General features: G+C 39.9%; 1 protein-coding gene across 1 annotated transcript; it reads right to left on the bottom strand.

Annotated features, from left to right (window-relative positions):
- Positions 1–1,290: 1,290 nt before the first annotated feature.
- SGPP1 (sphingosine-1-phosphate phosphatase 1) lies at positions 1,291–19,653 on the bottom strand. Its single transcript, XM_013940951.2, has 3 exons — positions 19,024–19,653; positions 7,322–7,411; positions 1,291–2,955 (listed from the first exon to the last, which is right to left on the bottom strand). Exons 1-3 carry the CDS (start codon positions 19,651–19,653, stop codon positions 2,404–2,406), a joined length of 1,272 nt encoding a protein of 423 aa, XP_013796405.2. The 3' UTR covers positions 1,291–2,403.
- Between the last annotated feature and the right edge of the window lie 7,776 nt (positions 19,654–27,429).

Below are 27,429 nucleotides of genomic sequence, written 5' to 3'. Positions count from 1 at the left end.
TGAAAGTCATGACTGCATATGATTTTTTCCACCCATTCTAAAGTTTCCACAGTAGGTTTTCTTTTCCATTAATAGTATGACAGCTATAAAATACAGCGTTAAGAACAATCCTACGCTGTAAACTTCAAGTTCCTAAAAGTTTTAACAGCAAATACGTACCTTAAAAATTAGTTTTGTTTAACTCTCCCTTCTGTGCTACAATTTAAACATTCTTCCCTATAAAGTGTAAAGCTAGGATATTTAAGGAAAATATGTCCTAAATTTCAGAGGAAGTCATCCTATTAGTATTATTTTCCCCAGTCTTCAGGTTAATTTAATATCATTAGAACTACAATACCTGTTCAGGGCTTTAAGCAAAAAGCCTTTTTGTATAACTGCCCCCCAGTTATTTATTCAACCTCTATCTTAGTGTGCAAAGCCATATCAGTGGAAATCCCTCCCTCAAAACCTTGAAAACTGATTTACTGCACATGCAGCATAAAAACTGCAACAAAGGAACAGAGAGAAAAATCAAATATAGAAATATGTACTGAAAGCAGCTAAACATTTTCTACAAGATAAGATCTCTTCAACCGTAGGAGTGGTTTAACACACTATCAATTCCTTTGAGTACATTCATAACAGTGCATTCTAAATGCACATCAGAAGAGTCAGCTTTTCACATTTTCTAATGCCAGCGTACCATAGCTTTGACTGTTTTAAGGACAAAGGAGATAGGAAGTTAATTTTGTTAATTTACATATTAACAGAGTTTGGAGCTCATATCTCCAATACAATAAACTTCTAATTCCAAGTATTTCTTACAAAAATGTAAGCTTTGTATTCTAGCTAAATTATTCACTAGACTTCCTAATCAAGTTACGTTTTTCCTGAAAAAATGTGCTGATACAAAACTAAGTAATTCATGTCTTGCCAGAATGCTGCAATAAGACAGTTCCTGACATGGAAAGAACAGCTTAGGTGATCAAAACAAAACAACCCCCCCCCCCCCCCACACACACACACATAGACAAAATGAAATTCAAAACAGAGGCACATGAAATTATAGTTCAAGGATCATGCCCTACTCATCACTTGGAAAAGGAACTTGAAAAGTTGAAAGTGCATTATTATTCAATAAAACCTAGATACGCACAAATCATTTATGCATTGACAACACTGTCTTGAGTGCTGAGATCTATCAAAATGATCAAAATTTTAATTTGATCATTATTTTGTTTTATAGCTATCTAAACTGGGTAAAAGTGATTCCCACCTTAAAATACGGTATGTTAATGAATAAAAATACATATAATTTTTCTAGAACTCTGATTAGATTTTCTAAGCACATCTCTAAAAACAATGGTCCTTCTAAATCTGTTTGGAATAATATGTGAGGCCCATTTCTTAGTAGGATGGGTATTTTATTGTTTATATTTTTAGATAATTAATTTTGAACATCTGTCCACTGTATAAACAATCCACAGAAAAATATATCCTCTACCAGTAACTTACAATGCACATTAAAAAATACCTACAAAAGGGATTATTGTCCATTCACAATCTTTTGAGCCTAAGGACACGATTCTTGGGCCATTTCATTTATGCAATTTTAAACAGGCTAAATTGAATATTCTGGTTAACTTTAACCATGCCAGTAATGTGGAAAATCTAACATTTAAATGCATTTGCCTCGTTATGTATGATTTAAAATAAAATGAATCATTTTTACATCACAGTATATATGGCATTTCTTAATTTAGCAACAGAAAGGCACAGTTATCAAGCCATAAAATACAGTACCTGAATCTTACATACTCCATTGATATCTAACACCAATCCAGACATTTCACTGTGTAAAAGGGACTACAGAAAAAAAGCTTCTGTTTGTTTGTTTTTTAGAAAAAACCAACCTCATTGCAATTTTGGTCCATTCAAAATGCCTATTAGCTGAAACATCTTGAAGCAGGGTTTAGGGAAAAAATAGAGGAAAACAAATTATTTAGCAGTTTATGGTCCAACAACTTGAATAAGTTATTATGAAATGGCAAACATCATGAATGGAGCTTTCGGATTAGCTGTCAGACATACTTGTCAAAATGTCAAAGTATACAGGTACAGTATGACAGATGTTTCAGATACATTCATTGCATCTCGCGCGCACGCACACACACACTGCTACAGCAATAAGTCTAGACACAGCATTTATAGAGTTTAGCACCTCTCAGGAACTGATATTTGACTGCTGGCCACATACCATACCAGAGATGTGCAGTGTCCTTTAAATGCTTTGCCTGCTATGTATTGCTGTTAAAGTGAAGACCCCTGCTAAAGCCAAACTCACTGGCCTTCCCTTAGCAAACTAGTGCACCTTTTCAAAAAGCAACTAGCTCCATTTTCCCTATTTAAAGTGATGAATCTGCATCAAGAAAGACCAATAAACTGGAAGAGACAAGGGACAATAAACATGAGGGAGAACCCAACCATTCCGTATGTAATATAGCGATAGGGAAGCTCAACTTCCATGCGTTGTCTTGCTTTCCGTACATCATCATGTGGTATGCAGAATATTTTACATGCCAGTGGAATAGTGGCTTTTTTCATCACTATTTTTGTTAATAACAGAATTACTACTCCAATTAACAACCGCAATATGGCTTTTCCAAACACAGTCACAGTGAGAGAGGAAAGAGATAAAGGTAACGTATCAGGAGGAGGATCTAGGTTTAGACCCAGCATGTAGTTAACATGAGAGCCACAGGCTACTCCAGCTCCACAGCCCAGTATCTGAGCTGTGTCTCCTCGTGATGTGCTCCAGGTGTCTAGAGTGAAAGAGAAGATGCCCAGGGCTAAATGAAGACTGATGATAATTAATGGTGCATATTTGTAAGTTAAGTTGAAGTTATCAATCAGGTCCACAACTGGATGGAAGACAACCAAGATGAGAATAGCATACAGAAATCCAGCGATAACATCCTGTTGAAGAGAGATAAAGATACAGTTTCAGTGTAATAATTATTTCAAAAATTAAGTTGCATTAGCATGGAGACAAATCTAGTTGCTCTGTTGCTAAAAGCCACTTATGGATTCCCATGTTTTCAGATTTTTTGTAAAAGGTTAAGTCTACTTTTATTTTTAAGGATAAAGTAAGAAATTGCATTTAACCACCTATTAATAGGACACCTGCATCATAATCAAATTAAGCTAACAGCTTTCTGTTCCTGTTCTTTTCTGAAATTGTAGATCTACCTATCTGCTGGCTACAGTGGTCCTTGTCCAGGATCAGGCCATTTCAGCCCACAGTCAGCACAAAGCCCAGCTTAAAAATAATAAAGTAAAATTCCACCAACTTAGTATGCTGGAACAGCTCAACACTGAACCAAGTGCCATGGCCAACACAAGGTTGGGGGGGGGGGGCGGTAGGGACAACTGGTAAGACAGGAGAGGACCACAGCAGCTAGAAGTTAAGTAGCTTAGACTATCACAGTCTTACTGTGACACTTGATGTATCACAAACTTGAAGAATGGAGAATGGTTTCCAATGGTGCAACTATTGAAGGAAAAGGGGGAACTTCAGTGGCTCAATACTTGATTCTTTTTTTAATATCTTTTCTTAAAGTCACTCTTAGTTTCTTTTCAGTTTATCATTAGATTTCAGCTGCTGTTGGTTATCACTCAGTTGTACAGAATTATCTATGACTTTGGTCACCATTAGTTGTTACGAAGGAATTTGTTGAAAGCTTTTCAGAAATCCAGGCACTAGTGACTGGACCACTAAGTGTTCATTCACACGCTTATCAGCTTTTCCTTAAGTACCAGGAGGTGTGACTTTTGTACTGCTCCTTCTTCAATGAATCATTTTTACTCACTTCCACTAATTGTACTCTTGATAAAAGCTTTAATACAATTTGCTTGGTACGAAAGTCAGACTTGGTCATCTCAGAATCACTCATGAAAGTCGTCTGCCACACTTGCCATCCTACCTCCCTGCACCTTAGGCACCATGGTTGATTTGTAACAGGTAACAAATGGTTAATTGTATTTACTCAAAAACTGTAGAGATTTCAAATCTGAAACTGATGAATAACCTAGTTTACATGATGCATTGCTTTTGTTGCATGACTTTGTTCTAAGACTTTATCTTGAAATACCAATTCACCCCATTTATCCTCCATACAAATGGTTCTGACTTGGGAACCTCCTAATCACTTTGCAGTAGACACCAATGCAAATTAATCGTTCTTCTGCAGCTGCTGTGTTTTCATGTGCTCTTTTTCACTTAGTTCATTTACCAGCTTTACCACTCACTACTAGGCTTCCTGCTTTCCATGCGTTAGCTTTTGTCCTTTCAGCCAGTACTCCTCAAAAACCTCTTTGGCCTTCCTTATTAGTGGTTTTACATTCAGATTGCCATTTTGTAGTCTTCCAGTTTTCCCATTTGGACACCACAGGCATCTATGTTTCAGTGTGATTTTTTTTTTAATTCTTTCTAATAACTAATTCTGTTTTTCCACCACAACTTTGTTAATTGGTTATTTAGAATATTTGGTAAGTGAAATCTAGCCATTAGCATGGTGCTCAAATGCACACCCCTTTGAGTATTTTTTGGGGGGGGGGATTTTTTAATTTTTTTTTTAATATTTGCTCTTTTTGGAAACTAAATGTTTCTGGATGGGAACTTTAAAGGGAAATGGGGCTGCTTACTCCTAAGAAAGCTGGAATGATGTCCACTGTTCTAGAGTAGCTTAGCTTTAGTTAGTTGGACTTTGAACTCCATGCTGTGAACTACTAAATCAAGAATTGCTTTTCCTCCAATCATTCCTTAACAACTACTTTTTGGTACAGCTAATTATGGTATCTTGAAAATTTAATTCCTGGTTAAGTGTCAGGTCAGGACACAAGGCAAGCTGGAGGCAAGAGACAAATTTCCCTATTATCTTCATGTGTCAAGGAAATATCTTCCTACAATAATCTTCCTTATACAGGACTTAACATCAGTGTTCACATACTGGTACTTGTTTATTCCTTACTGCATAAATGCCACTTCAACACCAGCAGAAATTAAAATGCATTTAGGAATAACAAAGTAATTTCGAAAACATACTGTTCTCTAATGCTTTTGAAGTGTTCTCATATGCTAAGTTTGTATGCAAGTATATATATATATATATTTTTTTTGCATTGCAGCAACAAAAGCTGTACTGGAGACCGAGGGGAAAATAACTTCTGTAACATCTAAGACTACACAACTACTGAGCTAGCACTTTTTCCCTCACTATCTTGCTTTATTGCATTATTCTTCTTCCCCTAAATAATTCTTGCAAAAACAGCAATGAAGCTGTGTCAAGATGACAAGTGAAACTTGAGTAGACCGTAAGAGCCACTCTCCTATTGTATAAAATTATTTCAAAATTCTTCTGAATGATCTACATTATAGAAGAAGAGAAGTTAGTCTACACTTTGTAACCTTTGTCATCAGTTTCCATACTAAAACTGCTAATAAGCATCAGTTAAATCTCAACTGTACACCAAGTTCATCAAAGAAGAGTATAAATTAACAGAAGTTTGACATGAGCTTTTAGCTATTGTATTGATTCTTTAACTATTTTGTTAAACTCCCACATACAATTTACTTTCCTTTATCTTAAGCATGTGTTAGAAAAGATTTTTTTAGTTATCAACTCAAAGTAATATCTTCTAAGAGAGATATGTATGAAGTACTTCATGGAAGATGCACACCTTTCATATCAAAACTTTCAGAACTATGAATACATCTAGCATTGCACTTGTACTTCAAAAAATTCCCTAACCTCCAAGGTTTGTCTTCTTGCAAGAGACTTGCAAACTTGCTCCAAATATGCATCTCACAAACAATACACCTCATCTGAATATTCTATAGGTGTACAGTGTAACTGAGCATGTAAAAACAAGCTACTAGAAAAACTCAATGTTCTTTGATTTCTGTCACACAGTATAATGCTGTATTTAGCAATACATACTAGTTTAAATTAATTTGACAGTGAAAAAAATCTAATGGTTTACTACTTCTGCAGAATAACATTAAGTTTTTTTTAAAAGATTGCTCTCCCTTCCCCCCCCCCCAATTTCTGGATCCCTATAGGAGTTTTCTAGGGGGTCTACATTCATTTATAATGAGTACAGACATAACAGTTTAAGCATTAAAGATGCCACAATGAAGTCTGAACTCTACAAAGGGCTGACTGAAGGATAGTCTCTACACACTAAAAATAAGACCTCAAAAGTCTGAATGATAACTCAGTTACACTATTTTTTCTTTTTTAATAAAACACCACTGAAGATGATTTCAACGTAGCTCATAGGAATCCATTTTCCTTTATGCCATGCAACAAAAGCAAGTACAATCATAAATATTGCAACCACACATCAGCCATTTTCTAAAAAGATCTAAGAATTCTAGAGAGGTACATTACTGTAAATCTTGATAACACACTTGTTTACATTTTTCTCTATTTGTTTCATCTAGCCATCACCTACTATGAGATTGAGACCCTCATGCAGAGCTATTTCTTAAAAGAACTCATATAGAAACTAGCATAACCGCTACCTAATCTTTAGTTTGCAGCCAAGTACTAACATCATTATTTGTATTGATCCTAAATTTAACAAACAATAACTAAGCTACAGAAATAACAATAATGCAGAAACCAACTAGACAGCTGATCCAAACTGCTTAAGTTCTATTAAATTTTGCAGAGTATCCAGTTATTTTACGGGAGCCTAAGAAATAGAGCTAAACTGAGTTTGGGTGCTAGTATTAATACTGTTTTCTTCCTGTTTTTACATGATTACTGCACTTTAAGGGCAGCCTAGAAACGTGTGAGTGCATATTGCAGATCAGGAAGTTGCTCTAGCAGTGTCAGCACCCTCCCACCCCCTTCAGACGCTCCTTCTGCTGTACATGGAGCCTTCTGCAGGCTGGATCAGCAGCTTGTGCTGCAGCAGCCCATCGCCACATTAGCTGAGGCCCCATCCCTGCCACACAGTTGAACATGTGCCCCCCTTTGTAAGTGGAGAAGAGTGCCCAGAAAACAGATCGAGGTGGGTGCTGAGCTGGAGTGTTAAAGAAATGGCTTCCCCCCCCCCTCGACTTCTGAAGTTGCAGGGAAAACCTTTGTGAAAGCTACAACTTTTCTAAAAAAAAATCCCAACAGTACTTTGTCCACTGATGAACCAGAAGTATTCTGTTCCTGTATGATACGACATTCTAAAAATCTACAATTACTGCACTATAAATAAGTGATGGAAACACACAAAATCAGAACAACATTAAAATAAAAATTTAGTATGATGATTTTCTTACCAAAATTGAATGCATTCCCATATAAATTCGACTACAGCAAACCAAAGAACACCAGCAGAATGCAAGAATCAGCCCAAACATAAGGGGATACTGGTAGGGAAAAATGGAGAGATTGTATTAGAATTTGAAAATAATCATTCAAGAAGAATTCTATAGTTAATTCTAGAAAAGTCATTTAGCAACAACCAGTTAATGCAACTTATGCTTACCCTTCTTCTTGCCCTAGCCTACCCAAGCCTATTATAGCACCTCCTACAAGTGTGCTTCTTATACAGACCATTATAAAGTCAAACTTTTTCAGTTTTTTTTTTCCTGTCCTCTTCCTTTGCATTCAGGATACGTGACTTTTGGGGCATTGGTCATATTTTTTCAGACAAAGCAGCAAGAAGTTATTACATCTTTGTAACAGCCGAAGCCTTGCCACATTATGGTACCCTAAGTTGACAGTATGGACAGTGTCAAGCCTTGTGTTATAAGCTGAGGAGCAGTTTTATTCAAGGTGAAATGGCTTTGTAATAAACTAGCGTTATGAATGAATTCACAGGAAAAATCTAATAGCTTTACCTTTCTCCTGAAAAAGCAGAAACCATAATAATTTAGAAATGAGTTTAATCCCTTATGGACTGCTTTAGAGTTTCTGCAAGCTTTGGCTCAATCTCTGAACATCAGCAGGAAACTCCTGGAATAGTAATTTTCTTTAAGCTCTATGAGCCCATATAAAATTTTCTTATGAGTCATGTTAATTACACAAAAAAAATCAAAAATTACTTTCAAAGCCTTAGAGCAAACTCTCTCTCTCTCTCTCTCTCTCTATATATATATTTAAAAGGGTCTCTCTAGTGGGAACAAACAATGTACTTTGTTTTAACAAACATATATCAAAGTGCAGAAAATTAGTATTTTAAATGTTATAGGTTTTGGATGAAAGGTAGCATACAAATTCACATCTTACTGCACAGTAAGAAATGCTTTTCCCACTACTGTAATGCAATATGTTGTGCAAGATGGGATACAGCTTCCTTTTGCAGCTTTAAAATTATTAGTTTTATAGAAGAAGCAGTCACAAGGCAAGATGGCAAGTTTCCAAGATTGTTTTACTTCCTACATAAAAGCAGTCATACCAAAATAAATTTTTTTTAAAAAAGGTTTTCAATATAGATAGACAGTCTTGATGTACTGGAATCTCATAATGAAAACTAGGAATTACAGACAATTTTCTTGCCTTTTCCTTTGCTCTTTTTACAGATAAACTGAAGGGTAGAATATCCACTATCTTAGAGAAAAATACCTTTAATCTACTTGGAGAAAGTTCTACGTCCTTTGTGAAGGCTACTTAACAGACTGTCAAGCTTTTAAGTCACTCTTTCAAACAAATGTTTGAGACAAGATTAGCAGTCTTTATCATCGTTCTGTAATGCTTTGAATTTGCAGCTCCAGAACCATGTTGACATCACAAACCTAAAAAATTCCTCAAGCTAAGAGAAAAATCAGGAATTTTACATTTCACATCAAAAACAGATTTCACATTAAAACCACTTCTAAACATTCAGTGTAAATAACAAAGCTCACACTTTTGTTACATCTAGTTTAAAATCCAATTCATGTAGCAACCTGGCTTTTTCCTACTACACTCTTACCTCCAAATAGTACCTAAGCAACATGACCTCCTACTGATTTGATTCTAACTGAAACACAAAAAAGCAACAAACTCAGTTTCCTGCCTTTAAGAATTATTCTGATAATGGCCAAATGCCAATACTATGGCAGTACTGCAGATGTGATTACAAAGTTATTAGCTGCTGATACAGTTACGGTACCCACAAATGTAATCTTTGTGCTTCCCAGAACGCATTACAAAGTAAACCCATTACTCATCCCCATTATGCCTTTACCATCATTGCCACTGATTTTGGGGTAGAAGTAATGCTACCTGCACCAGGAGGACACTGGAGCCACACAAACCCCTGCCTGGCAGTGCTCCAGCCTGTCCCCAGGGGACTGCCAGAGCAGAGATGCCATGCAGGGACAGACAACCCCATATCATCAGAAGTAAAGAGGAGCTTCTAGCACCCCTTACATGTTCCACAAGGTGTGAAATCCCAGGAAGACCAAGCCTTGCTTGTCAGAGACTAGCAAGGGAAGAAAAGATCTACCAACTCCAGAACAACAAGGTGCATAAAGGAAGAGGTGCATGTGAGAAGTCCTATTTTCAGAGTCCCAGGCAGGGAGAGTAGAATGAATTCTGGAAAATGAAAATGATTGCTCTTGGTTTCGAACTGTCAAGGAGGTTGTGTTCTGGGAAGAAGGAAAAAGTGTCAGAGACTTCCACTTTGAAGAAACTTTGGAAAGAATGTTTGGTTCTGTCATATCTCACACTACTCCTCCAAAGTTTTTTATGCTATTGAGAACAGGTAGCCACGAAAACATCTGAAAACACTGACTAGCTTAGTTCTTGAATACAGATGTATCCTACAGAGAACTAAAACACTTCCCTATCTTGTCCTCAAGACATTTTTACCTTGATTCCATATATCCTTAAGTAAACAAATTTTTTAAATTAAACCTTATCCTCTAGACTAATTATTCTTCTGGAAGCAACTTTAGCATGACCTGTCCACAGGTATTAGATATATAATATTAGATGCTAAATTACAGTATTTTTAATGCATGCTAATATTGATCACAGAAGTCCTAAACAGAGACAGTTTCTTTCCACCCAAGACAGATTACTCACTACAGTATACCTAGCTGGACTGCATCCAGTGTACTGTAAAAAAGTAGAAGCTTGCAATAATTATTTCCTCTGAAAAAATATTCCACAATACAACAGTTAAATAAATTTTCATAATTAGTTCCCACCCTAAACATTCTCTTCTCTGCTCCCACCTTTATGCAACTGGCACACCTGGACAACTGCCAGTTTATCTGAACTGATAGTTATTTTACTGACTGAAATGAGGTAGCTACAAATATACAGATATCTTTATGTATAAAGTACGGGATTAAAATTTGACCCAAAGGATGTTTTAACCCTCATCTGTCTTGGTTTCTTCCAACATTACATCCGTACCTCCCTGCATGGCCCCCCATAACTGATCTGATTTTCTTCCTACAAGCCCAGAACCCAGCTTAAATGGAGCCGCTGGCTCCAACACAAATGAAGCCCAATAGCCCAACATCCTGCCTCCTCCATGGCTGGTTTTCACCTATGCCTTTTAGGAGCAGCCACTGGGTGCAAGAATTCCTAGAACACCAAACCGGTAGCACCTGCTTAAGATCTGCCTCGAGGTGGTAAGGCAACCGGGTACTTTGTCCTCACATGTAGGGATAAGCGCACCAGCCGACTAAAGGAGAATTAACACTTTCACACAGCTTGTAGCCCAGAGCTCCTGCTCAGCAGCCTCCAAGTCACAACACCAGCAGAAAGCATCATTGGGATCCTTAAAATGTGCTCAAATGACAACTTTACTTTCAGATAATACTTTTAGAAAATGCTTACTACTACTTCAGAACTGCATTACTCTTAATGTTGTTTCATCTAGAAAATGACTTCCTGTATATTTTGCATATATAAAATGGTTCTGCCTTAATTGTAAGTATACTCCCATTGCTTAGGCATATGAAACACCCAAAATACCACAGATGATCTATGAGTGTATCTTAAGATTATTAACATTATCAGACCTGTTTTACAACAAATACATTTCACAAAGCTGCTCCTCCATCAGCAAATGAATGTTCAAAGAAAAAACAAAATTTCAACATTTACTGTGTCTCCTACTTAAAATAGGCATGATTTATTAAAGTTGAAACCTTAATATAAATAATCTCAAGCATTCATGGAAGAAAAAGCTATAAAAATTCCTTTTCTGAAGTTTGCTTGGGTCTCTTACTTATTCTGGAAAAAATACTGCCTTCACAAATCTGAAAACTAACAGGTATCAATTACTCCTAAGTTAAAAATTTTTAGAACTTTTTGATATAGTTGTGTATACACACTCTGCCAGTTTCTACTTAAAGACACCAAAGCAAGACTGCTGAATTCCAGCGATGGTTCCTCACATGCCAGATTGGACACAAAAGACACGAAAGGCAGATCACTAGCTCACCTCTTCCACAATTCATTGCTGTTCTCACTCATTTAGGCTTCAGAAGGCAGACTGGCATCATCGCTCCTTTCAGAGAAGTGTCTGAAAGGTTTTCAGAGGTCACAGCTGGCAGAGGTAGAAATAAAAAACAGGCTTCATTCTCTTTGCTCGTTCTTTTTGATAACAGAATTGACCTACCTTCATTCTTGACCATACTCTGAGCAACTTTGAGGTGGGTGTTCAGGAAGAGCCCACTTCAGAGACAAACTTCGCACCCTCTGCCCTCATGCCTTCACTAAGGCCATCCTATTCAGACTCTCAAGAGCTCACTATACCTCCATAGCTACCACGTCACCTCAATAATTTGAGCATGGGGAGTATTTATTGAACTGTGTACTACTCTGTTTCCAAATAAAAAAAAAAAACAACACACACACACACTTGTGATTTAAAAATGTAATCTTACACAAAAATAAAGACACTGACTTAGTACTCAATCTAACTTCAAGATCATATGCTGACTCAAAACCAACAATAACCTGGTATTTTCTCCTCGGGAAAAGTCTCCCACCTTCTATATTAGATCAAATAACTGACATCCAGTTTACATACATCTCTTTCAGAAGGCCAGAATAAAACTTTGATAATACAAACCCTACGCACATAGCACAATATTACAAGATGAACGGAGGCATATGGAATTGAAAAGTGAGGCAGAGATTGTAGGCAGCAGTGAAAAAATGCAACATACAGAGATTAAAAAGATACCATAATTGATATTTTTGTTTTTAAAGGTTTGAATGGGTATGTCTCTTTGAAGGCATCATACCTGTTGAGAAAAATATCCCAGTCTTCATGTATATAATTGAGGGACACATCACCATGCATGTTATTTAAGAAAAATAAGATTGGGTAAAAATTCAAGGTTAATTCCTAAACTCACATATGAACTGTGAAGTCAAAGAAAAACTCAGGAATACTTCCGATTGACTAGACGACTCATCTCCCAAGCCTCAAATTTGGCCCCATATCCACAATCTTGTTTTAATAAAATATACCAAAGTGGAAATTAGTAGGTTTTGGAAAGCAGTAGTGAATCCACCTCCTGTTAAGTCTTGGAGAGTTTAATGCCCTATGTTTTTAATAGGAAATACTCATTTGCTTTAATTACATTCTCTAAAAAGGGCTAGCAAGCTTCTGACTTGATCACATGGAAAACATTTCCCTCAAGTGCCCATCCTCTTTCCTCCCTTTAATCTGACTTTATGCCAAAAGTCTTAATAACAGAACCATTGTTTGAAAATGCTCATAAGGAAACAATCTGTCCTGAAAGCTTTGACCTAGGTCAGAAAATTCCTTCTTTCTTAACGGAATATTCTTCAAACACACTATAGATGCCTATTTCTTTTCTTTTTTTAAAGCACATTCTGCACTAGAGGAGTTTCCAGCGTGAACAAAAGGTTCCAAACTAATTTTCAAATATTTTCAGTGTTCTACAATATCGCTTAATGATCTTTAAGCATATGATAACTCAGAAGTTCAGCCTGAGTTTGAGACAGTTATCTTTAGGGCAGAGTTAGATTAAAGAATCCAAGCAGGACTTGCAGCATCATGGTTTTACCAAGAGATTTGGGCTATGTGTTGGCAATACTCATACAAAAACTATAATCAGTGTTTAAAGGAATGACTAGGAGACATTAATTGGTCAGATAAGTACAAAAACACAGCATGTAAAGATTTGCAGGGAAGAGGAGAAGGGAAAGAAGATGGTTAAAAAAAGACAACCTGTGAGTCACTTTAGGAAAAATAAACAGACAAAAAAAAAAGTCTCTTGAAAAGAGGCCAAGTGGTAAATAGCACTGTTCAAGCTACATTTATCAATTATTTATTTCCTTTTTTCTTCCACTGACTAACATTAACATTAAAGAGCATAAAGAAATCTGAGTGCTACAAGTGATTACAAGAACCTGTTCCTTAAATTCCAAGGAAAAGATTTCAGAGTGACTTAAAGGTTTAATTTTCTGCTACACATCATCTGAAAAGAAATCTAGAGTTACAGTAAGAATTAGATCCTGTTACTGCTTTTCCTTGCAGTCATGACAATTAACAATCCCTGTCTGAACACCCTGCAAGAATCACCTACAGCCTGCTCTGCTTACACCCTCAACACTGGGAAAAGTAGGTTTTTTTCTGCAAACTGAACATTTCCTAGGTTTAACCAACACATCCTATTTGTAAGTATGAAAAGTACTTTACATGTATACAATCCATGAAGAAAAAATAATAGCTTGAGAAGTGAAGCATTTCCTTTGAATTCTTTCTTCATCAAAAAACCTGCCTCTAACCTTGGGGCACCTGTTTTTACATAGTCCCCCAAGATCCTTTAAACTAAATAAAGATTTGCTTATGCAAAACTGTAAAAAGTTTATTGAATGGCAATCAGCACAACTTACTGGGACAGGCTGTTGCACAGGCCCAGCAGAGATCCCCAATGGGATTTGTAATAGGTTGCTATGCTCAGCAAATTCACCCTTTCAGGAGCACATGAATTCAACAGGCCATAGCACCTTTTCCAGCTTCCTTTACAAACAGATGACAGACACTAATATTCCCTACAAAATTAGACCTTACAAATCAAGTACACAAGACAAGGCCAGTTGTAACCCTCCAAATTCCCATCTCTTTATTTCAACAGCTCTTTACTGTGTGGGTATTCTAGGTTTCCAATTCACCTCTTCAGCTACATTTCTCACATCAAAACAGTTCCCCCCCCCCCAAAGTTTCAAGAAACACATGTAAGATAGAAAACTCATTAGACAAGCATACATCTCCCTGCCTGAGTTTCTTCACAACATTTTAGTATTTCAGTCAGAATCCATTTGGGCTTCTCTAAAAGAGGAAACATCTCTTCTCTGGAAGGAGTCTGCGCTTGCTCTTATACATAAACTTCCCACAGAAATTGTATGCAAGAGATGGCCTCCTATATCTAGCTTCCAGTTTTATCACTCCACCAGTTTTACTTAAAATTCCAGCCTTTCAGCAAGGACAGCCACTTCAAACTAGGAGCTTGGCCACTTTCTGTAGAATTCCCACTATAGCAGCCAGAGAGAACAATTAAAGCATCTTATTAGACTATTCATCCAGCTCTGAAAATTCATTATTCCCCCTTCCTAGTGGGGATCGGAAAGAAGTTAGCCTTTTGAAAGGAAAGAGCAGGCAAACAATTCCAGAGATAAAATTTAGTAGTGTTCAATCAGAATGGAGTAGAACTCTCTCAAATCCCAATACAGGTCCTGCCAAACCCATTTCATTTTACTAGATTCATCAGCTTTGGTTGACAGAAGTAATAGTGTAGATGAAGGATTTCTAGAAGAGTGGCCTGGTACCACATGACATTCTTATACAATTAATACTACAAAAGATCAATAGAACACTAAGCAAATTAAAACTGAAAAATACTTTGAGATGCGTCAGTCAAAGGAATCATTACAGGATGGAGGGACTCTAGTGCAATTTAGCTGTTAGCACTTATTAGGCCAACATTATCATGGATGGGCTGCTAAGACAGTCATTGCTGATAGGATTTGCATATAACACCAGCAGACAAGTAAATAGTGAGAAGGACAAAACTGCCATATTTAATGTTCTAAACCACTTCACAAGATAAGCCCATTAAAAAAAAAAAAAAAAGAGTGGTTAATATAGTTACAGAGGCAAGATACTCATCAATCAAGCTCTGGGCTCCTGCTAAATATCAACTTAAAGTTCATTCAGTGGCCCGCAGTGAGAGTCAGCAGTTCTTGACGCAGCTCATTAATTCAGAGCTCAGGAAGTAGCAAAGCTCGACATCACTCGCAAAGCTTGACAGCTCCTGCCAGAGCCAGGCTGAGCCCTGGAGCAACTCTGCCAGAAAAGTGCATTTTTTTCTGTCTCTCTAACTGATTTTTTCAAAATAAAACAGGAGGGTTATGACACATTCATGTAGCATCCTAACTCAAGCACCATTTCTAATCAAGTATGAGTTGACATCTATTTGAAATCAGCAGTTCAAGCTCATCAAAAAAAAAAATCTTTAAAAAAGACTTCTTCCAGAAGTGTCAGCTTGAGGCTTTTGAAGATTTTTACAGATTAAAATTAGCAGTTCATACTCTCTCTTCCTCACCACTCAGGACACTGTATAATCAAACCAGGCTTAAACTGTCAACATTACAAAAAAACCCAAAACAAAACAAAAAAACCCACTAATGTGATAAAGGTGTGCTGTTTCCTACATCATATCAGTATCTAGAACCACTTTTTTTTTTTTTTTGAAACAATCTTAACTGCTTATCCTTTATTTTCAGGTATCAAACTATATAAAACTACTGATATCTATAATACTTTTAAATTCTAGCTAGTCTTTGGCATCAGCTTTGTATTTCAAGGTTACTGAAATGTCTTTGAAACACTATTTGCTAAGATCTAAGATCTGCTAAGAGTTAACAAAATAAACACAAAACTATAAAAAAAGATAAGGCAAGCAGAGTCAAACCTTTCAGGAAGCTCTCACAATGCAAGGACTAATTGAAAAATTGCATTCTGCAATGGACAGAACAGTTAGCTATGATCAAAATTGTTTTAACATATAATTTGCTTGCTGCTGAAAGTTCAGTTGTACTGAACAGTGCCTGCATCCAAAGTCTCTAATTGTGAAAATTAATCACAACTGTCTTCAAAATACACCATCTCTGAAATTTTTTTTACTTGAACAACTGCATTTATAAGCAAATATTTTAGTTTTACTATGTATAGTCAAAAATTCTTTTCAATATAGGATTCAAATAGGAAAATAATTGTAATAGCATTACTGATAGGCATTTAAAACTAGGAAAGCACAAACTTAATTCAACAGGTTAAAAGAAATCCAACTGAAATTCAAACTTTTTGTTTTTTAAGGGACAGGTTGGGCCATACCTAGAAAAATAAAAGCCTGCAGATTTACTCTATTCTGTATACTGTTAAAGGGAAGGAATCACAGACTGTATTTATTTGGCAGAAAAGCAGCACCACACAGTATTAGGAAATCCTAGACTAATGAAAGCAAATTCCAAATAAGCTATACTGGAAAGTGATTCCCTTTTCACGTGAGTGATCTCTTCTGGTGCAAGAGTGGCTTTCTTTGATTTAGTATAAACCTTCTCAAGGTGACAAACTAAAGTAAAGTCACCTTTATTCCAGAATAAGAGCCTCTGCAGAGTGTTACAGCTCTATCTGCTTAAATTCAACTCAGTCTTGTTCCAGCATGATTCTTCTGAATAGACAGAGCGCTAAGATGTGAGCTTTACCTGTTACGATCAGGGTCTGTGCAATGCTTCCTTCTACTGAATAATATACTAAGACTGTACCCCAACATTTGCCAAGGGGTTTAAGTCCAACAGTTTATATCTATTGATACATAGCTATAACTTAATAAAAACGGGGGCTAATGACAGGGGAGCTTGCAATAACAGCTTTCCACAAGGTTCTGATGTCTGGCTCTTTTTTAATCCCTCTATTTCCACAACAGGAAGACAGAAAGTTGTCTTATAAATTCTACTCCCTTTCAACATAAGTAAAACATGAAGAACAGCAGAAGCATTAGATGGAAAATTAACTCTTCTTAGAGGTAAATCTAAAGACATTCAACACTCCAAAGGTTAACTTTTAATTAATATTTAGGAATAATTTAATGGCCAGAAGGAGTATTTTTTAGATGAAAGTTTTGAAATGGTAGAAGTTGGTTTCAGAGAGGTCTGTTATTCAAACATATTTCACGGGAAGAAATGAAACCGTCTGAAAACTCAAACACTTTGCCCTCCCACTTCCTAAGTACGATTCTAAGTGAATACTAACAGAGGCTGAATGTCTGTCATTTCTTAATATGCATCTGTTAAGAATGCATCTAGTTAACTATCAAAATATTTCACAGACTGCAGTTGCAGGGTTGGCAAACTGAGATCAAACTTGGTGCACTGGCAAAAAAAATACTATTTCACACATCCATTTGCTGGTTCTATAAATGCAGTCTAGCTGGGTTCTCCTTTGCGCACATGACAGAGTCTTTGCAAAGCTAATTGACTGATGCTACTAAATGAGGTTTCCAACACGCAAAGAAATAAAATTCAGTTCATTCTTTAAGTGACATCAGACCCACAGATCTGACAAGAGTAATAATCAAATATTCAGATTGTATTCTGCCATAAAATCAAATTTAAGAGTATGCATCTTGGCGACTAAACTCTCAGTATGTATTTCATAAACACCCACCAAACGTTACATTACCTGATGCCTGCAGAACTCTAGCAAAATGGGACCTCACATTTTCCTATCAAAGAACTGGAATCCCTGATAGCTTTCTTTCAGGCATATTATATCACCTCTGCATAAGTAGATACATAAGCTTTCATTAAAGAGAGGCCAAATACAACTCTTAACCTCCAACCTTCAGCTGCTTCCCTCCTTTCAGGCACCCATTCTACATACTGAGATGCAGCTGCAAAGTGTCATTCTGTGACCACAGACAGCTGGTGATCAGTAACAGTAACTGGGGAGATACTCAGCCCCTCATAAAGCTAAAAAGAAAAGGAAAAAAGAAGTTCTGTCCACATCTCACATAAATTAGGCAGGTATATAATCAGATCTTGAAAATATTAAGAGTTTAAAAGTGGACTTTGCATAATTTCTTGAACTTCATACACAGAAGCCCTGAAAACCCTACACAGAACATTTATTGCCCGGGAAAGCATTCTCCCTCATTTGCTCCTGAAGTGGGCGCAGTGATTTAAGGAAGTGACTACTCGTAGTGCCTTCTTTAGCATTATGTGCAACAGTAAGAACTCCAATAGCAAGCACTGCAACTAAGTACATGCCACAGCTTGTACAAACTAGATGTTCAACAGTGTTGCTTTAACTTAACCCATTGACTCAAAAGTGCAACAGGCAGACACTAAGATTTAGCTGGATGAAGGCTCTGAAAAGGCTCAGAGATCACTTCCTGCTATTTATGAGCACATTAATAGCGGTAAAGCCAGCTGAAAAGATATGTACCCCTCCCCGCACACAAATGAGCATTTCCAGTTTACGGGCAATGAAAGTGAAAACAGTTAACGAAAAGGCTAAAGCTACAAATTGACTCAAGCTACAAAGTAACTCAAAGCAAAGCAGGATCAGCGAGAAGCCGCTCAGTTCCTAGCTCTCCACCAAGTCATCTGTCAGTAAAACCAAAAGCCTATTAAAAAAAAAAGATCAGATGCCTATCCAAACTCTGTGCAAAGCACTCGACCCTAGAGAAGCTAAGATGGAAAAAAAAAAAGAACTCATAAGAACGAAGTGTAGATTTTTTTTAACGCACACTGATCTGGCTACTCACCAAGTCAGCAGCACCTCCACTCAGAGCACAGAAATACTAAACACGGCTATTACCTAAGCACTCACTTGGATCACAGACAAAGCGCTCCGCCGCTGCATTTTAAAGGGCGCTTTTTGCACGCGGGGCGAGAAGGGCGCTTCACCCCCCCCCCCGGCCCCCAAGCGCGGCCCCCCGAGCGGCGGCGGCGGCGGCCAGCGCAGGGCTGCAGAAGCCCCGCGGCGCGGTACCTGCCAGCGGCCGTAGCTGAGCAGGAGCAGCGCCAGGGGGATGGCGGTGCCCGACATGGCGTGCGTGGAGGGCATGCTGTACTCGGAGTTGTAGAAGACCTCCAGCTTCACCACGGGCGGCGAGGCGGGCCGCGGCCAGCGGATGACATCCTTGGTGCACTGGCCCAGGTACATCACCCACACCCAGATGATGATGAGCCGCCGGCCCAGCCAGGCGTCCAGGTTCCAGAAGCAGAAGGGGAAGAAGAGGATGTAGAAGAGCTCGTTGCCCAGCTCCGTGCCCAGGCTGAAGAGGTAGTAGAGGAAGCGGCTGCGGATGGAGAACTCCTGGCTGCCGTCTTCCTCCGTGAGGGAGTTGCGCCGCGGCCGCCTCCTCCAGCCCGGCGGGGGGCCGGCGCCCCCCGGCACGGCGCCGTTGCCGACGGGATGCTGCCGCCCCGGCCCCGCGGCCGGCTCGGCGGCGGCGGCGGCGGGGCCGCCGTTAGCCAGCGCCCCGCGGCCCCCGCCTCGCTGCTCCGCGTCGGCCCAGCCCGACGGCCCCTCCACGCCGCAGAGCCGCTGGAAGGAGGCCACTTTCTGCGGGTCCTGCAGGTGGGCGGCCAGCCGGGCCAGGCGCCGGCACAGCGCCATGGCGGGCGGCGGGGCGAGGCCGCCTGAGGCGCGGGGGCGGCGAGGCGCTGCCCGGGCCGGGGGGGGGGGGGGGCTGAGGGGGGCTTCGCCCGCCGGGCGGCGGGAGGCGCCGGGTGCTCCGCGCGCACTCCCTGAGGAGGACGGCGCCCAGGGGCTGGGAGCTGCGGAGCGCTGCCGCCGCCGCTGCCCGCGGCTCAAGCCTCGAGCCCCGCGCCCGCCGCCGCCGCCGCGCGCTCCCTCCCTGCCGCGCGCCCCCGCTGCGCCTGCGCACAACTCCCGCCGCACCCCCTCCCTCCCCGGGGAAACCCCTCCGCGGCGCGGATTGGCTGCGGCTCCCTCCTAAACCCACCCCCCACGGGAAGGGGGGAGCCAATCGGGGCTTGGCACGGAGGGAGGGAGCGGGCGGCGTGCCTCGGCCTCGAGCGTGAGGCGCGGAGGCGGCCGCGGCGGGAGGGGATAGCGTCCCCTGCCGCGCGAGCGGGGCCGGGCGGGAGCCGCTCCAGCCTGGCCGGCCGCTGCCCTCCCTTCCGCCGCCTCCCTGCTGCTCCCGCCCTCGCCTCGGCCGCCGCCGTGGCCGGCGTCGGCGCCCCGAGGCGTCGGCGGGCTCCTGCGAGCGCCCCGCTGCCCGGCCCGCGGGGGGGGCCGCCTCCCCCCGGCCCGAGAGCGAGAGCCGCACCCGGCCGTTAAGCGGGGAAGCGGGCGGGCGCCCAGCTCCGGCGGTCGAGGCCGGTTGAGGGCGGGGGGCGCCGCCGGTGAGGGAAGGTTCCCGCCCCGCGTGTGGAGAGCGGCCGTGTCCCTGCGCCTGCCGTGGCCGAGGCGGCTCCGCCGCTTCTCCGAGGTGGGCGCGAGCAACCTGAACCGCGTCAGGAGCAGAAATCTTGCTGCCGCGTGTTTGAAGAGAGCTGCGAGGAGTCCCCGGTCCGCGGTCGTTGCGTTTCAGTTCGGGAAACGCCGGGAGGAAAGCGAGCCGCAGCCTCGGTCACCGGAGCCCTCTGTGCTTCTGCCTGTCATGCCGATGCTCTTCCGTGGTTTTCTAATACTTAAGGATATTTGTATCTTGTCTTATATTTAGGAGATTAAACCAATGGTAAACGTGATAGTTTGTGCCATATTTTGAAAAGGGTAAATATGGCCCAAGTGACTAGTTAGCTTAGTAGCTATGCCAACCGATATGATAGAAAATTTGGTGCGGAATTTCAATAATAAAAGGTTGAAATAAAGGGATCTAATACCAATCTACACAGTGCTATAGTAAAAACAGCTATTGCTCAGTCATCTTGATGATACTGTTTTGAGGAGATACCTGACTCCAGCGCTGCATGATATTCTCGGTAACATTAGACGTGTGCACTGCCAATAAACCGCACAAATGGGATTTGCTGTCAGATCCCAAGAAGTCTGCAGGAAAACTTGGTTGAACAAGTTGGTGCCTAAGGAGCTCCCAGTAGTAGGTCCTATGTTGTACTACATTTTTTAGCAGCGATCCGGAAGCAAATCTAAATTTGAGCTCAAAGATTAATGCAGTCCAAAACAATGATGAGGACAAGGCACTGATGAGAATGGTTGGTAAAAACATCCCATTCCAATTTAGTGAATTTTAATCCAGTGAAATATAATGTTGTCTACCTAAGAACCATGTCTTGTGCAGGCTATAACTGAGACTATATATATGTACACACACACCCCTGGGAAGGAAAAGACTGAAAAAGATTTAAGGGTCAGAATGAGTAAGCAATTTGATAAGGGCTTTTCTGAGTGAAGCTGTGGCAGAAAAAGATTAATTAATGCATAAACAATGGAATAAAAAAAAAAGGTTTATTTTGCTTTTGTGGATATCATTGTTGAGGTCAACACTAGGATAGTGCATACAGTTCTGTTTTTCAGTTTTTAAGAAGGATGTTTGAAAATAAGAGCAAAAAAGTGAAGCAAAATGTTCTGAAGGCTGGAGAAAATGCATTACATTGGGAGATTTTAAGAGCTCAAGCTGTTAAAGTTATCTAAAAGAGGATTGAGAGGTGACTTGACTATAGTGTGTAAGAACATTCCTGAGGGAAAATACTGGATATTAAAGGGCTCTTTAATCTAGTGAAGAAAGGCGTAATAAGAAGCAATGGCTGGAGGCAACAGCCAGACAAATTCAAATAGGAAATAAGACACACATTTTTTGCATGCTTAACCACCAGAACACATTCTCAAGAGAAGCTGAAGATTTTCCATCATTTTATGACTTCAGTTGAAGATGGGAGGTATTTCTGAAAATTATTTTTATCCAAGCAGAAGTTATGCTTTAGTTTACTGGAAGAATACTAATGGAAATCTGATGGTCTGCGATATGCCTAGTGTCACCTTAATCTAGTGGGTCCATCATGGTTTAGATTTTAAATGCCAGAAGCAGGCATTTAGTTAATAGCCATGAGCACCAGAATCAGTTTTTTCTCCTTGATATACTTTTGCTCCCCCCTGTCCCCCCAAACTGTTCTGAATTAAGCTTTAGACTGCAGGATATACCTTTTAAGTCAAGATCGAAAGGACTTGGCCTTTTGCTTTCTAAATTTACACCCTTGGGATTACTTAGAAAAATTTCTCTGCATTTCTTTTTAAGTTTCTGAAAGGATAAATCCTTACAAGAAAATTTTGTGTTAAATCTGGAAAATATTTCACAACATGAACATTGATTATGTAAAATTGCCTCAAGGCCAAGAGAATCAGAATGCACCAATTTAATCATGATAGATTTTCTATATTGTACATTGTATATGTATAGGTTGTATATATTTGTATTATACAGTGTTGACCTCACTTGAGGCGTTATCATAATATAAGCAATAATATACCCAGTGGAAGAGCTGCTAGTACTGAAAGAAGGATGAATGAAATGTAAATAAACTTTCAGATCAGTAATGTGCTAGAGAAACACAAATAAACCACCCCTGAAATGGTACATGACAAAATTTACTGTCTTGAGAGTGGAGCATTTGCTGTCATTTCTCTGCCTTCTGGGAAATGTATAACATCTCTCCCTGTGCTAATCCTGCAAGATACTGTGCTTCCTAATTTAAATGCTTCCTTTTTTTCCTGGCTCTTGGGCAGAAGATGCAAAGACAGGAGCTAAAAAACAAGCCTTTTTCTTCTTTTGTGCATTTTCCCAGGGCCACAAACCATCTGCCCTTAAACACAGAAGAAACTGAAATCTGTTAACTAACTTCATGATGAATTCTGGAATGAGAGCTGAATAACTGTACAGGAAAAAAAAATCACAGCGATTACAAAGGATATAGTGAGACTTGTCTGTATGGTACGTACTAGATAACTCCTCTTAAAAAGCAAGAAGCGTTTGTGTTTGGTTGCAACTTGTTTACTTTGACTTTGAACTATTAGCCTGAAAATTACATGACATCAAAACTGAAATAGCTTTTAAATTATTCTTGCTTATTTCAAATAAATAAAAGTTGCAGTGGGCACTCGAAGAGGAGTGCACCCTAAAACTGAGCTGTTCCAGAAAATGTGTTTCGTTGTACTAAAGGTGGCCCCAAAGCGATTCTGAATACAGCTCAGCTTCCCATACAAGGGCCATCTGAGCATGACAGCCGGAACGCATGCATTTCCAAGGATGCCTGGCAAATGAGTGTACCCCCGTCACATTCCCACAGGCTGTAAGTATTCGATGGGACAGCTGTGGATATCCGTGGCAAATGAGGTGCAGAATGCATCACGCTTACAGCTGCTGGTGTGCCTGTCCTGCCAAAGTGACAGGAGCAGAATCAGTGGCTCGTTTATTCAGCAGAGCATCTGGCTTGGTAGCCATTTGGATAACCACTGGTTTCTGAGTATATTTAAGGTACCGCTTCTGGCCTGTAAAGCTTTAAATAGTTGGAGAACAGTTGATCTGAGTCAGCAGCGGCCAGTTGGCTTTCTCTCCTAATATAATAGAGAGTGCAGGTGGCAGGGCACTCTCCAGGATTGTGGTGCTTGTTTTCTGTCATAGTCTGAAATAGCTTGAATTTCCTCTCTTCCTGTGCAAAAGGCATCGGCGAGATAGTGTTTTTTTAAGAGAATTAAAACTGTTTCCCACCACGATGAAGGATAGAAAAGAGTACCTGTAGAGGTCTGAATTGCCAGTTTCCTGTTGAAATGATTATTCTAATGCTCCTACAGTTTTATTGTATTATTAATGACATTAACGTGCCTAGAGGCAAAGGAAGACTTCTTTTTAAGCAATTTGGAATATAAATAAATATATGCTAAGTATACCAGATTTTTTTTTTTAAGAATTTTGGTAAGTTGAGTACCCAGATTTGAGAAGGTAAGTTTACTTATTATAAGACTTAATCTTGAAAAATACTTGGGCAAGAGGGAAATGTATATTATTTCCAATTAATAGATATTACCATAAGCAAAAAAAAAAAGTGCTTTAACTTGTTCTTAAGTATGAGCTATTATGATAGCTCAGTGAAGGAGCACTGAGGAAGTACTAGTGTTACATTAGAGCAGTGGGAGGAAGAACATACTTAGGGGTTTTCAGCTCACATGCTATACTTGGTCATTGCTGAATTCTTACTTTAGTAAGCAATTTGAGGTATTAAAATTCAGCTTATCTCTCTGCAAGTTATCACTCATGAATTCCAGTGATAGCTTTTTCAATAGAACTTAAAGGAGTTCAACTTTCTTCAGTAAAAATAGATTTAATGAACCACTGCAGCATTTTGCTTAGAAAAGATTTAACAAGTATGATATTCTTCGGGAAGAAAAAAAAAAGATTGTGTAGTTTATGTAGTTTTGGAAGAATAAGGTTTGGTTCTTGTCTAGTTCTTGTTGGTATTGTGATTGCTCTGCTATGAACTTTACCTAGTGCATTAAAAAATGAGTTCAATGACCTGCTACAATCCCTTGAATTTAATCTAGCTGGATTGTGCATTTGTTTTGTAGGATAATGCTCAAAGTTCCATACATGAGTGCCTTTTTTGTTCTTAGTTGTTTGGTTTTGTAACACTTTCCCTATATTCTTGGCACTTTGTAAATTTGCTAATTTTTTAGGCAAGTATTGTTCACACACTGTTGAAATGCTGTCATATGTTGGTGTGATAGGGAAAGTTCACCGTGTGCCTCAGAAATCAGGTTTGTTAGCTGATCCAATAAACTGAAACGTTAAGATCCAAATAGAGTTAAGTTGGTATCTCCCATCAGAACAAAAGCAAAAAGTACAAGCGCTGTTTAAATGGTGAACGTTTTCCTTCAGAGTTACAGGTCTGGATTTTCCAGGGAATGGAATAAGATGGCTTTAGTGCGTCCCTATTTTAGCACAGAGCGGCACAGCGGATGTTCTCATGTCACAAGACACACTTCTCATTACACCACCTCCTCGTTTAAATGAGGGGTGAGTGTGCCTGTCCTTACTGAGTCTGCCCAACTGCTTGCTTTGGGGTTTGTTTTTTTTCCTATCTACATTGGCAAATGATCTTGGAAATGCACAGAATTTGAATGACTAGCTAATTGTATGTGGATGCGAGGTGCACAATGTTATAATTTGCTGTAACAAACAAGAATAAAAAGTTAAAGTAATAAAAGAGTCGGCAGTGATAGGCTTTCCTCTGTGGAGTTATTACAGAAATACAGCTGTTACGTTCTTTTTCATTCTTCCCATGAACTTAAATCCATGAATATAACCACGTCACTTGCCAATGTTTGTAGATGCCATTTCAAACATAATTCAGATAAGGAATATTCAAGGAGTGTTTCTATTGTGTTAAAAATGAGATTGTTGCCTTTTTGACTTTATCTTAAATTATTAACTATAGCATGGGAGCGTCTTACAATCCGTAATTGGTAACTCCTCAGAACTACTTTACGAGGGAGTAGAATGCTTAACTCCTCCCCCCTTCATTTTACAAGTGGGAAACAGATACAGACATGGAAAGTAGTTTCATTATACTTCCATTTTTTCAATGACCGAGGTTTCTGTATTTTTAAAGTTTTGTAATGTATGGTGAGAAAATGGAACTCTTCTCCCTGTGGCATCTCAAAGAAGCTAACATGTCCTAAACAAAAAAGCCATTATTCTTGTTGCCCCATAGTCCCAGGATTTGGGGCTCATAACAATGAAATTTGGGAAGGAGGGGAAAGGTTGGTTGTCGTGTGTGTGTGGGGGGAGTCCTTCAGAAACAGGAAATCAAAACAAGAAGAGGAGATTTAGGATCTTGCTTTTTAAAATGCACGGGTTAATAATACCTAGCTGCGGGTGTGGAACTCCCATTTCTAGAAGATGTTTCTTCACTCTGGCTACCAGGGATTAAACTGTAGAATTGCCTGCTTTTACCCAGAATAGCTGATTGTGCCTTAACTCCCATGCTCTCCTTTATTATGTGCCTCTTTTACCTGTGGGAGAGACAAACAGGTTATTAAGCTGGTGCATATGCCCATTCAGGTACCACCTCTGCATTATTTTTTTGCTTATTACTAGTAAGACACCAGAGGAGGGATGGAATAAAAAAATAGACTTGTGCACAACTCTTAATCAGCCTAGAGCCAGAATTAGAGGGCTCCTTCTTCCAAACATCTTCTAAGCATATGTGGTTATACAGTAATTGCAGCCTTTTTATCACTGTAATTTTAGCAGACCCCTTAAAGATATTTGTCCTCATTAAGAAAGGAATGGGGTTTTCATGCTTATTTGCATCAACTGCAATTATTGCGTATTTGATGGAATTTTGTGTAGAATGGTGAGAGTTGCATCTGTGTCTGCAACCAACTGTGCTGTAGGGGCAAACGACTGCCGTGAACTTTACAGCAGGAAGCTTCTTGTGGGAACATGGAGAAAGCAGCCGGCATCCCAACTGCAGTGGCAGAACCTGCTCACTGACGGACCCCCAGTCCAAGGGTGAGAATAAGCCTCTCCACAGGGCATTGCAGGGTTGGGAGGTGCCCAGGATTCCCATCAGAGACCAGATAACCAGATCCTGGGAGTTATTGCTTCATGGGGAAAAAAAAACACCTTTTCAAAAGGCTAGACTTCTTCTAATGACTCGCGCTCATCAAAGGGAGGCACCCTACGCTACCGGAAAGGAAATCTTGGAAAACAACCTGAACAGCAGGAGCAGGACAGTTCACCACATGGCATGCTAGGACACAGAATGCAGGAGAAAGGTGGCACATTCAAATCCTGTCATCAGACTCAGAAGTTCAAGCAGAGAACAGGCAAGGCATGTATTCTCCAAGTAAGTTACTGGGGAAGAGAGATTTCATGTAAGAGAATTGGGTGGGAAGTATAAAATATGCAGCAGGTGGGAATGTGCCGTAACCTGCATAGATACATGCTTTAATTAGTTCTGGGGCTTTTTTTTTTTTTTTTTTTGGAGGGGGGGATCCCTAATACCAAATTCCCAAGATTATGAAATGGAGCTGATTTATGTCCAAGGGTGTGTCAAGGTGCTCAGCATTAGAGCAGGAGCGAAAGCTTCCCTAGTGTTCTTACTGACAGCATTTGTTCATTTCCCATTCAAAGGTGGAAAAGAAGCCACAATATGGGGAATATGTTCATATTTCTTACTAATTATGAATTCTTTGGGGTTTCAGGAGCACTATTTGTAACCACAGCTGTTATTACAAATGAGATCATCCGTTTTATGCCAAAGATCTGACCGACAGCCAAAAAAAAGTATGTGTGTGAACAAGTCAGGCACCACAGTGCTTCCATTTTAACTCCTAACCTTCAAACTGGAATCTAGAGGCCAAAGTGAAGCCCTTAGGCTTCCTCAGCAATGCAATGGAAAAGGTAGATAC

The sequence above is a fragment of the Apteryx mantelli genome, chromosome 4 (assembly GCF_036417845.1).
Source record: "Apteryx mantelli isolate bAptMan1 chromosome 4, bAptMan1.hap1, whole genome shotgun sequence".
Classification (NCBI taxonomy): Eukaryota; Metazoa; Chordata; class Aves; order Apterygiformes; family Apterygidae; genus Apteryx; species Apteryx mantelli.
This window is presented reverse-complemented; position numbering and strand designations above follow the sequence as displayed.